General features: G+C 45.4%; 1 protein-coding gene across 12 annotated transcripts in view; it reads left to right on the forward strand.

The window, feature by feature from the left end:
• Positions 1 to 12415, forward strand: part of MUC13 (mucin 13, cell surface associated) — a 32068-nt gene that overhangs the window by 7349 nt on the left and 12304 nt on the right. For 4 of the 12 annotated variants that reach the window (XM_006017930.2, XM_025196994.1, XM_025197002.1 and 1 more), the window contains 10 exons: positions 515 to 568; positions 1275 to 1328; positions 2031 to 2084; positions 2787 to 2840; positions 4248 to 4286; positions 4625 to 4672; positions 5677 to 5730; positions 8461 to 8586; positions 10330 to 10436; positions 11832 to 11890. In XM_006017930.2, coding sequence (XP_006017992.2) covers positions 515 to 568; positions 1275 to 1328; positions 2031 to 2084; positions 2787 to 2840; positions 4248 to 4286; positions 4625 to 4672; positions 5677 to 5730; positions 8461 to 8586; positions 10330 to 10436; positions 11832 to 11890 — 649 coding nt within the window. The remainder of the gene's footprint in view (positions 1 to 514; positions 569 to 1274; positions 1329 to 2030; positions 2085 to 2786; positions 2841 to 4247; positions 4287 to 4624; positions 4673 to 5676; positions 5731 to 8460; positions 8587 to 10329; positions 10437 to 11831; positions 11891 to 12415) is intronic. The other 8 variants (XM_025196997.1, XM_025196999.1, XM_025197003.1 and 5 more) reach the window with 3 other exon arrangements.

Raw genomic sequence — 12415 nt, forward strand, 5'->3', positions numbered from 1 at the left:
TGTGATTAAGGGAGGTTGTAAAAGCCAGCCAGTTTGCTGACACTGCAATTTTTGGTTTCCATCTGGATATGAAACTCTTCTTGACTGGTTCCCTGGCAGTTTCATCCCTCCGGGGGAGTGCCAGCTTTTACAGAATGAAGCCCGAGGCCTTGGATCCTCCCCTCAAAACCCATCCTCATTAGGGGAGAGAAGAGAAGAGGGAGCAAAAGTAACTCAGAAGCTCCCCTCATGTCTTCCTTTGGCCTGGTGTGGGCAGTGGGATGACTCCCCTACCCCCTTACAAAGGGCTGCATCCATCCGGCCATCCCTGGTTGTCTTACTAAATACCTTCCCTGGAACTATCAGTATCAGCCCCAAAGACGTTCTCCAAACACTGGCAGGGAGCATCATCCCCAAGTACGAAAGAAGTTGAACTTCCAGCCTCCATTTGCATCACGAGGGATCAGGGTGGCTGTGCATGTGTTTGCCCGACAACTCCTGTGCAGCTTTATGTTTTATGATGCTTCTTTTCCAGGAACATCTACACCGACCATCCCTACCAACACCACTACCACTGCCCCTACAACAGGTAAGGAGGAGGAACCAGTCCGTTTGAACATGAAGAGCAGGGAGCAGGAGCGCGGTGCTTCAGAGAGACGGGGGTGAAGCTGAACAAAAGCGATAGCCACAGAAGTGTCCTGGGCCAGCCCTCATGCATGACCCAGTGACATGGGGAGTAGGATCTGTACTTAGAGTGGGGCTCCCCGCTTGGGGTTCCTGATGTGATTAAGGGAGGTTGTAAAAGCCAGCCAGTTTGCTGACACTGCAATTTTTGGTTTCCATCTGGATATGAAACTCTTCTTGACTGGTTCCCTGGCAGTTTCATCCCTCCGGGGGAGTGCCAGCTTTTACAGAATGAAGCCCGAGGCCTTGGATCCTCCCCTCAAAACCCATCCTCATTAGGGGAGAGAAGAGAAGAGGGAGCAAAAGTAACTCAGAAGCTCCCCTCATGTCTTCCTTTGGCCTGGTGTGGGCAGTGGGATGACTCCCCTACCCCCTTACAAAGGGCTGCATCCATCCGGCCATCCCTGGTTGTCTTACTAAATACCTTCCCTGGAACTATCAGTATCAGCCCCAAAGACGTTCTCCAAACACTGGCAGGGAGCATCATCCCCAAGTACGAAAGAAGTTGAACTTCCAGCCTCCATTTGCATCACGAGGGATCAGGGTGGCTGTGCATGTGTTTGCCCGACAACTCCTGTGCAGCTTTATGTTTTATGATGCTTCTTTTCCAGGAACATCTACACCGACCATCCCTACCAACACCACTACCACTGCCCCTACAACAGGTAAGGAGGAGGAACCAGTCCGTCTGAAGACAAAGAGCAGGGAGCAGGAGCGCGGTGCTCCAGAAAGATGGGTGTGAAGCTGAACAACAGCGATAGGCACAGAAGTGTCCTGGGCCAGCCCTCATGCATGACCTGGTGACATGGGGGGTAGGATCCGTATTTAGAGTGGGGCTCCGTCTCGGGGTTGCTGATGTGATTAAGGGAGGTTGTAAAATCCAGCCAGTTTGCTGACACTGCAATTTTTGGTTTCCACCCGTATATGAAACTCTTCTTGACTAGTTCCCTGGCAGTCTGGGGGAGTGCCGGCTTTTACAGAATGAAGCTCGAAGCCTTGGATCCTCCCCTCAAAACCCATCTTTGTTAGGGGAGAGAAGAGAAAAGGGAGCAAAAGAAACTCAGAAGCTCCCCTCATGTCTTCTTTTGGCCTGGTGTGGGCAGTGGGATGGCTCCTCTACCCCCTTACAAGTGGTTGTGTCCATTCAGCTATTCCCTGGTAGCTTTGATAAATGCGTTCCCCTGGGAACATAAGTATCCACTCCAAGTATGTTTTCCATACTGGGCAGGGAGCCAGCGTTCCCAAGTACTAGAATGGTGGAAGGAAATCCCAGCCTGATTTCCTTGAAGAGGGTCTGAGAGACTGTCTACAGGTGTTTGTCAGATGTCCTCCATTCAACTTCACATGTCATGATGCTTCTTTTACAGAAACATCTACACCGGCCACCCCTGCCACCACCGCTACCACTTCCCCTACAACAGGTAAGGAGGAGGAACCAGTCCGTTTGAACATGAAGAGCAGGGAGCAGGAGCGCGGTGCTCCAGAAAGACGGGGGTGAAGCTGAACAAGAGTGATAGCCACAGAAGTGTCCTGGGCCAGCCCTCATGCATGACCCAGTGACATGGGGAGTAGGATCTGTATTTAGAGTGGGGGTCCTCGCTCGGGGTTGCTGTTGTGATTAAGGGAGGTTGTAAAAGCCAGCCGGTTTGCTGACTGCAATTTTTGGTTTCCACCCGGATATGAAATTCTTCCTGACTGGTTCCCTGGCAGTTTCGTCCCTCCGGGGGAGTGCTGGCTTTTATAGAATGAAGCCCGAGGTCTTGGATCCTCCCCTCAAACCCATCCTCAATAGGGGAGAGAAAAGAAGAGGGGGGAAAAAGCAACTCAGAAGCTCCCTCATTCCTTCCCTTGGCCTTGTGTGGGCAGTGGGGTGGCTCCTCTACCTCCTTGCAAGGGCTTGTGTCCATTCAGCCATCCCGGTTGTCTTACTAAATACCTTCCCTGGAACTATCAGTATCAGCCCCAAAGACGTTCTCCAAACACTGGCAGGGAGCATCATCCCCAAGTACAAAAGAGGTTGAACTTCCAGCCTCCATTTGCATCACGAGGGATCAGGGTGGCTGTGCATGTGTTTGCCCGACAACTCCTGTGCAGCTTTATGATTTATAATGCTTCTTTTCCAGGAACATCTACACCGACCACGTCTGCCAGCACCGCTACCACTGCCCCTACAACAGGTAAGGAGGACGAACCAGTCCGTCTGAAGATGAAGAGCAGGGAGCAGGAGCACGGCGCTCCAAAAAAAATGCTGTGACTGCTGAACAACAGCAATAGCCATAGAAGTGTCCTGGGCCAGCCCTCGTGCATGACCTGGTGACACGGGAAGTAGGATCCCCATTTGGGTTGGGCCTGGTCACAAAGGGTTGCAGATGGGAGTAAGTGAGCTTCTTAAAAATAAGTCAGGTTGTGAGAATGCAGATATGTTGGATCTGCTTGATTTGCCCTGGTAAGGTTCAGAGCAAGTGGCAATGCCAGATGGCTTCTGTGCAGCTTTACATCTTATGCTCTTTCTTGTACTGGAAATACTACTACTGAACTCAACCATACAACCACCACTGCAATTACAGCTTCCACGGGTAAGGGGAGAGAACCAGAAAATGAATGTGGGCAGCAGGAACAAGCTGCCTTTGAGACACAGCTCTGAATGCTAAACGACAGTGTCATGGACCAACCCTCACACAACCTGGTGACGCTAGGGGGTAGGATCCACATTTAGGGTGGGCCTGGTCACAAGGAGTTGCAGACGAGGCTATGAGAAGTTGTGAAACCTAGCCACGTTGCTGAAGGGGCCTTATTTTTGGTACCACCTATCTAAAAAACAGTCTTTATTGTCTGCCTGCCCACCTGCTACCTCACAGGATACAGCAGGCTATTGGTGGTGTTTCCAGGTTCAGACTGAGGCCTCCCTCCCTCTCCTCCAAGGCCCATCCTCTCCAGAGGAGAGGAGAGAAGAGGGAGCAAAAGGAAATCAGAAGTTCAAGATGACTCTACATTTTTTCCTGTTATCATATGTGGGCATGTGACAGCTCCTCTACCTCTTTACAATGAGTTGTGTCCATTCTGCCATCCTCTGATAGCTTTGATAAATACACTCCCCCGCCCCCACAGTGTCCTTGATTTGATATATAAGCCCAGAGTATTTTTTCCAGTCCATTGGGATGGAGATCCACTATCCCCAAAGTCTCAAAAGGTAGATCTTTCCTGCTTGATTTCCCCCAATAAGGATTTCATAGATTTCATAGACATTAGGGCTGGAAGGGACCTCGGAAGATCATCGAGTCCAGCCCCCTGCCCAAAGGGCAGGAAGTCAGCTGGGGTCACAGGATCCCAGCAAGATAAGCATCCAGTTTGCTCTTGAAGGTGTTCAATGTAGGCGCTTGAACCACCTCCGGTGGCAGGCTGTTCCAGACCTTGGGGGCTCAGACAGTAAAGAAAGTCTTCCTTATGTCCAGCCTGAAACAGTCTTGTAGTAGTTTATGACCGTTCAACCTAGTCGTCATCCCTTGGGGATCAGAGCAGCTTTCAGTTCATGTTTGCCAGATGGCTCCTGTACAGCTTTACATTTTGCAATGTTTCTTTTACAGAAACATCTACAATCACCGTTACCTCTGCCCCTCCAACAGGTAAGCAGAAAGAACCAGTCAGCCTGAAGATGAAGAGCAGGGAGCAGAAGTGCAGTGCTCCAGAAAAAAAATGCGGTGACTGCTGAACAATAGTGATACCCATAGAAGTGTCCTGGGCCAGCCCTCATGTGTGACCTGGTGACATTGGGGGTAGGACCCATGTCTAGAGTGGGCCTGGTAACAAAGGGCTACAGACAGGAGTGAGTTTCTTAAAAACGAGCCAGGTTGGGAGGATGCAGATTTGTTGAATCTGCTTGATTTCCCGCAGTAAGGATCAGAGAGAGCAGCAGTGCCAGATGGCTCTTGTGCAGCTTTACATCTTGTGCTTTCTTTTACAGGAAATACCAGTATTACCCCCAACACCATGACACCTACAAATACCACAGGTAAGGGGAGAGATCCAGTCATCTGAAAATGAACAACAGGAAGCAGAAAAACACTGCTCGAGAGAGGCAGCTCTGCTGCTAAACACCAGTGTCATGGGCCCAGTCTCTCACACAACCTGGCAACACTAGAGGGTAGTATCCATATTGAGGTTGTGCCTGGTCCTCAAGGGTTTAAGGTAGATCTTTCCTGTTTGATTTCCCCCAGTAAGGATCAGAGCAGCTTTCAGTGCATGTTTGCCAGATGGCTCCTATGCATTTTTTATTGATTCTTTTACAAGAACTTCTGTACGTACCCCTGCGCCTCCGACAGCTCAGGAGAAAGACGATGAAGATGACGAGCAGGGAGCAGAAGTGTAGTGCTCCAGAATAAATAGTGTGAATGCTAAACAATAGTGATATTGTAACAGGGTGCATGGCTCATGGCTGGAGCCCCGCTGCAGGCAGCAGAAAGAGGATCGCCTGCCTGCCTAGGAGGACTGGGCCAGCCGATGGGGATGATTAGGTGGCCAAAAGGAAGTTAAAAGCTCCCAGGGAAGGGAGCTGAGGGAGAGGAAAGGCTGAGGTGCCGAGGAGGCAGAACAGAGCTGGTATTACTTTCTCAGGGTCTAGGAAATGACTGCAGGGTATAAGTGAACCCTTCACTGTTTATGTGTTTGTTTTGTGAGTGTGCTGTTTCCTGTGTGAGCAAGTTTGACTCAGGGAATATAAAACTGGGCTGTAAACCATGATAACATGGTTATCCTCTACTTCCTTACAAGGCATTGTGTCCATTCAGCCATCATCTGGTAGGTTTGATAAATGCCTTCCCTTGGGAACATCAGTATCAGCTCCATTATTTCCCCCAAACAACTGAGCAGGGAGCCAGTATCACCAGGTACTAGGTACTAGAAAGGAAGAAGGAAATCCCAGCCTGATTTCCCTCAAGAGGGATCAGAGCGATTGTCTGCATGTGTTTGCCAAATGGCTTCTGTGCAATTTTACATTTTATGATGCTTCTTTTACAGGAACACCTGCACCTGTCAGCCCTGACAACACCACTTCCTCCACCCCTCCAGCAGGTAAGGAGAAAGAACCAGTCAGTCTGAAGATGAAGAGCAAGGAGCAGAAGCGCAGTGCTCCAGAAACATAGTGATACCCATAGAAGTGTCTTTGGCCAACTTTCATGCATGACCTAGTGACCTGGGCGGGTAGGATCCATATTTAGGTCCCAAGGGGTTGCAGACCTGGCTAAGAAAGTTTGTAAAAGCTCCCTGAGTGCCTAAGGTATGGGGGTTTTTTGGTACCAATTAAATAGAACTTCCTGCTTGATTCCCTTCAACTAAGATCAGAGCAGATGATAGTGTGTTTCCATCAGACTCCTCCTGTGGGACCTTTACATTTTATAATGCTTTTCTCTTACTGGAACAACCAATTCTAACATCTTTCCATCCCCCATGATATCCACACCTTCTAAAGGTAAGGGGAACATATCAGTCAGCGATAGCCATAGAAGTGTTATGGAGTAATACTCGGGCACAACCTGCTAACACTGGAAGGGTAGCATGTATATTTAAAGTGGGTCTGGACACAGGGATTGCTGACCTGACTTATAAAGTTTTTTAAAAGTGATCCAAGTTGCAAAGGATCCACATTTGTAGTACTTCCTGGATGTAAATCCTTCCTGCTTGGCGGCTGCCATCTGTTCACCGAATGGTGCAAATAATAACCCTGCAGGACGCAGGTGGTGTTTTCTCACCCTCCCAGGAGGACCCTATTCTAATATGAGTGGAGGAGAAGGGTGGAAAGTGCAACAACCTTCAGCCTCCATACAAGTTGAAACAGGAGTTGTAAGGGGGATGATATGGAGGGTGACACCTGGAAGCTCCATGTGCTTGGGGAATTGTGCAACAGCACTACGTACACAGTGCATTTCATGGCTTTAAGCAACAACACTGAATACAGTGGACTTAAAGATCAAAGCTGATGTAGTCCAGTTGGAGTTCCCTTATTATTACACAGAGATTGCACAGAAGAAACTCAGCAGAGCTAGTTGGCATCTGTTTTTTTCCCTTCTCTCCTTTTTAGTGCATGTAGCTCCCCTGCTGTTCCCCCTTGCTTCCACATCCTCCCTTGGTAGCAAGTGAAGACAACCTGTGGAAGATCCTAATGATTCACCTGCTACTGAAGGAGGCACATTTTTTTTACAACTGGGATGTTAAACCCTCTCTGATTAGTTGCCTCCATCCTAGTGCAGGAACAGTAAATTCACACGTGCAAAGGGACTAAATGGTTGTACAGACAGACTTAGTTGTGGCTTGGACCAATTTTTGAGTGATTGATTTTGCTTAAGTTTTCTTAATGCAGGTTATTTCCTCGCCTTGGATGTAATGCACACATTTGCAGTGGGGAGTCAGCATGATGCAGGGTGAATTTCACCCCTGGCCCTGCTGTCCCCAGGAGCCATAGAGAAATATATTATTGTTACCTTAATATTATATGTTAATATGGTCATATTAACATAACAATGGAACAATCATGTCATATCCCCTGACGGCTAGGAAATTAGGTTTATATTTGCTGGATGGTGAATCACAGTGATGTCAAAATGTATTTGCTAGACTATGCTGGTAGGCTTGACACGTTATGATATCATACCTTTTATTTAAAATTGGTCTGAAACCTAGGAGCGCTGTGCTCTATAAAATACAGCTGTGACTAGTAAGCCATAGTGACAGCCACATAACTTTTTTGGGCCAATGCAATAGGTGGTTACGGTGATTGTACAATGTGTTGATTGGTTTATTGTTAAAGTCTTTGTAAGACAACTTAATGATTGTACAGGATGCACCGTTGTGATTGTGTATCCCATACAATCATCCGTAACGATTATACAGGATACATAGTTAGCGTAAAGAAATCACACAAACAGAACATCTTGTCAACATCAGCTGCCTTATGTATCTGGAATATGTTCGTAGTGTAATGTTAGCATCATAGATGGTAAAGTCCCCAGAGGCTTCCTATATACTGCCAACTTTGACATTTCTGCCGAAAGCCAGTGCAGCTCCACCAGTGCTAGCAATGGTGGAAGTACTAAATATAGGTAACTACTCAATGATGGACTGTTTGTGCCCAGAGCTACCGCCTTCATGGTATAAAAATCCTAACGGAGACATACCTGATGAAGTTAAATGTTTTGCACTCTGGCAAGCCATGAGTTATTATTGCCCTTTTTTGCTTTCATAGATTTCATAGATTTCATAGCCACTAGGGCTGGAAGGGACCTCTCGAGATCATTGGGTCCAGCCCCCTGCCCAAGGGGCAGGAAGTCAGTAGAGGTCAGATCACCCCAGCAAGATAAGCATCCAAGCGTTTCTTAAAGGTATCCAGAGTAGGTGTTTGCACCACTTCTGGGGAGGGGGGGTCTGCTTTGAAGAAAACTTTCAAGCAGATTGTCCATCATGAGGAGTCTTTTGGTTTAGAAAATGTGTGCAGTCTTATTGCCTCAGGTTGAGCAGGATCCAGTGTAAATAAAGTTAGCAATATCAAAGTGAGCCCAATAATCTCCTGCCCATGGCAGGGGACCGGACTTAATGATCTTGCAGATCCCTTCCAGTCCTTCGATTCTATGATTTTATCACCATCAGTGGTAATATAGCAATATTTATCAGCTAAAGTTGTGGCCTATTGCCATAGAGATTGGGTAACCCCCTAGATTTTCTTGAGGTGCAGTTTAGTAGCAAGAGAACTGTGTTTCTATCTCCTTGGCTGAGTATGTTTGTAAGTTGTATTAATATCTTTCATCTTAGCACAACCTCCCACCTGTGAAGACAAGCCATGTGGAAACAGTGCTGCTCAGTGTATTACTCTGTATCAAAACTATACCTGCCAGTGCCCGTTTCAGTTCTACTATAACTCATCAGCTTGTGTGGAAGGTGGGTGACATATGGATGATCCATTTGTTTTATTGACTACACAGACAGTGCCATTTCCCCCCCATATCCTAATGCTATAAACTGAAAACAGTTTGGGGAAGAGTCTGTCACTCATATTCTAACAGAGAAATACCTTACTCTGTATAATCACAACTACATTATTATTATTATTATTATTAATATATGCAAATATTAAAAATATTAGAATTATTATTATTAATAATAATAAAATATAATTTAATATAATATAATGAATTAACATTGGAATGGAAGAGTTTAACAGATTATTATTATTATTTATAATATAAAATAATATAATATATAATGAATTAACATTGGAACGGAAGCGTTTAATAGATTATTAATATTAATAGTTTAATAGATTAACATTATTAATATTATTATTAATAGGTTAATTATAATATAATATAATATAATATAATATAATATAATATAATATAATATAATGAAGTAACATTGGAACTGAAGCATTTAACAGATTAGAACAAAGTACAGAGTGGTGAGGATGGGCTTAAATTGGGTGAGAAGCAGGCAGGAATCCAGATGTAAAACTGAAGTTAATATTTATGGCCAAGATGCAAAAAAGCAGATGCCCAAAATATGCTTCTAACTAAATGGTTCAAGTTTCCAAACTATTGACATTCCAACAAGTCCTATGGGAGTGGGATGCATAGTGGGACGCATAGGAGTTGCTGAATATTTTGTTACTTGAGAGTTTTAGAGGGTTGAGAGTGAGACTAATGACCAGTAAGACTATTCTGGTCATGAGCTGAAAGCTTTATTGAGATACGCTATAGCAGTGTCTTACTTACATCAACAAGGACAGCGCTTGCATCGCCTTGGATTCGAAGGAAAACAGGTCTGTTGGCCAGGCGTCGCTGCTCCTTTGGGGACCTTCATTGATGCAGTTCTTTCAGAGTTGAGCTTGGAGAAGTCTGACTTCACACGAATTGACCACAGATTATATGCCCAATACAGGTTTTCTGCATTTGGTTACATTTTTGTGCTGAACCAATTGCCATTTATTTCCTTACATTATAAGGATGCATCAGCATTATTTACAGTATTGCTCACATCACACAATCCTACTTCCATAATTTTACTACACATGTGCTATTATGGCTTCTAGTTAGGCCAAACTAAGCCAGGCTGGAACAAAGTTACGTTGCATGTATGGCCTATACCTTTGAATCTATATTTCAGTGTTCATGGGCCAGATTTTCAAAGGTGTTTCAGGAAATACTAAGTAGCATGTTTTCAAAGTGCCTGATCAGATTAGGTACTGAACTGTCATGATTTTACCTCCAGGGACCTTTGAAAAACATTGCCATCAGACCATATTTAGTCGTCTAAATTTAGGCTCCCATTTCTGAAAATTTCATTGCATGTAGTAACGCCCAGACCTGCTCTGGTTCTGTTTGCTTTGAGCCATCTTCATAGCTGAACATTATCTTAGTGGCAGAAACACCCTGGTTTTTCTGTAGCAACAGGCCCTTCCATAGCCAGTGGGCAGGAGCAGGAATTATTCTTGAGTTAACAAACAAAACTGAGTGGTTAAATAAGAATGCATCCCTTCCCACATTCTCCTATGTAAGGGCATGAGCAAAGATAGATGTTCCCTTCAGAATTCCTTCCTGCCAATGAAGCATGGATAACGCCTTGTTGACATCCTGCTTGTTTCAAATGCTGTGTAGTGAATGAATACGTCTGCTTCCCTTTCAGGAAAAGTATTCCCCGGACAGCTCACAGTGAATATAGAATACAGCAGCGAAATGCAAAATGTGAACTCGCCCAAATACATTGAGGTGTACCAAGCCATCGAAAATTTTGTGAGTCACGTTTTGATCCATGTCATCTAAAGATCTGGTTTTCTGAATGCGAGGCTTGCAGGAAGATTCTTTGCCGCAGTCCGAGTGGAGTCCATGTCTGTTATACATTACACCTCCCTTCACCTTCCCACCTCACCAAAGCCTTTGATAAGACATCAGTTTAGACCCCGCTCCTCTAGAGCCCAATCCTGCCCTCAGCCATGCACGCCTCCACATCGTACTGAAGTCAGCAAAAGTTTCATGCATGCATTGAGATCAGAATGATGATTTTATAAAGGTGCTTCTATTGTGGGAAAGTCACCAAGAACTTAATACAACTGTATTTTCTATATTTTTCTATAGTTTTTTTTTTTTCTAAATCTCCTCTAGAATTGAATTATGAATTAGAATGATGCCTCTGCAAATTCTAGAGGGAGGATCCATTCGATTTGTAGACTAGTTTTAATGAAGAACCATTTGGGCAGATGATGTAGGTGTGGAGAGGAGAGGACCTTTTGGGTTGAGGGCTGGAGGAGGGACAGGAACCCTGGGTGGACACCAGGGAGGGTGGAAAGAGGGAAAGCTGCCAGCTTGGAGAGGGTTAACGCAGGCAACAATAGGAGGAAAAATGTTCATCCCCTCACACTTTCCACCAAAATTCTCCTCTGAATGGGCTGTTAATTGAAAAGTGCTCCATTAACCAGCTCACTTGTATGTGCTGTCTTGCCATGTTGAAGTTCTTGTATTCTGGCAACCTGTACCCTAATGCCTGCAGTACCTGTGCAGTTCTTGTATTCTGGCAACCTTCAAATGCCTGCAGTACCTGTGTGCATTTGAAATCTTTTGACTTGATCCTACTTTGATCACTGAGGACAGCTGCTGCTTAGTGTGGGTTGAAACGTCTCCGCCTCTCTCTAGATCAAAGCGTGTCTTGTTTGTGTTGTGCTAAAGCGGTTTGGCAGAGCTACTGCTACAGACTCTTGTCACCTGCTTACTTAGCAGCGAGGACAATGCTGTTCATACTGTACCCTGGCTCCACCCTTAGTCTGATTCAGCTCCTTGAACATTGGACCCCAAAGATGACACTTTGTATTGTCAGGGAAATGGGTCCATGGTTTTATAAGGGTGGTTGAGGCCTCTCCCACCCTTTTCAAGGGGTTCGGGGAAGATCTGTGTGCAGAGGCGTTCTTCTAAATGTAGGGCATGGGACAGCACTGTTCCTCACTGTGTCTGTAAGAATCTGGCCTTGGCCAAAGCTTCTTGGAAGTCAGTAGGGGTTTTGCCTGGGCATGAAGTGGCAGATATAAGGCCCTTATTTGGCTTTGATAGAGATGACACTGCCTGCATCAACACTCCTCTCTAATTTGAGCTACTTTCTTATCTATGTATAATTCAAACTCACTTTATCTTTTATAGTTCCGAAAAGCTTTCTCTGGCCAAGCAGGCTATGGACAGACAGTAATTGAAACTCTACGGTAAGTTTGGTAACTTGTTTATTATCTGAAATGTGTAGGATCTCTTGTTGTGACTATACCACTTGCAGCTTATACCGTGTGCTCCTGGCTGGCCCAGGCTTAGGGCGCAACCAGTAGTGTAACTAGAGGTGGGAAACCGGCCCCAGGCACTGATTTAGTGGGGGTGCCATTCAGACACTCCCACCCCACTTCTTTTTAAAATCTGCAACTAGGAGGCAAAGTTTGCTAGTAATGCTTCTGCAATCAGCTATTGTTTAACCAACTCAAATTTGGGAGATTAAATTAACCCAGGTAAACAGGGGTTCAGACACATGGACAGTTCTTACCACATTTAGAAAGTGTTGGAAATACACATGTAGCATACACGCACTCCTTGAGCCGAACCATGTAGAAATACTAGAGGTCGAACGTGACTTTGGTGCAGGGCCAGATTCTGTGCTGAAGAACATGTTATTCCACGTGGCCCCTCATTGATAAGAGCCAATAGAAGAGAAGATACAAGTGGAATAAGAGTCTGTTCAGCAG

The sequence above is a fragment of the Alligator sinensis genome, unplaced genomic scaffold (genome assembly GCF_000455745.1).
Source record: "Alligator sinensis unplaced genomic scaffold, ASM45574v1 scaffold4_1, whole genome shotgun sequence".
Lineage (NCBI taxonomy): Eukaryota > Metazoa > Chordata > Crocodylia > Alligatoridae > Alligator > Alligator sinensis.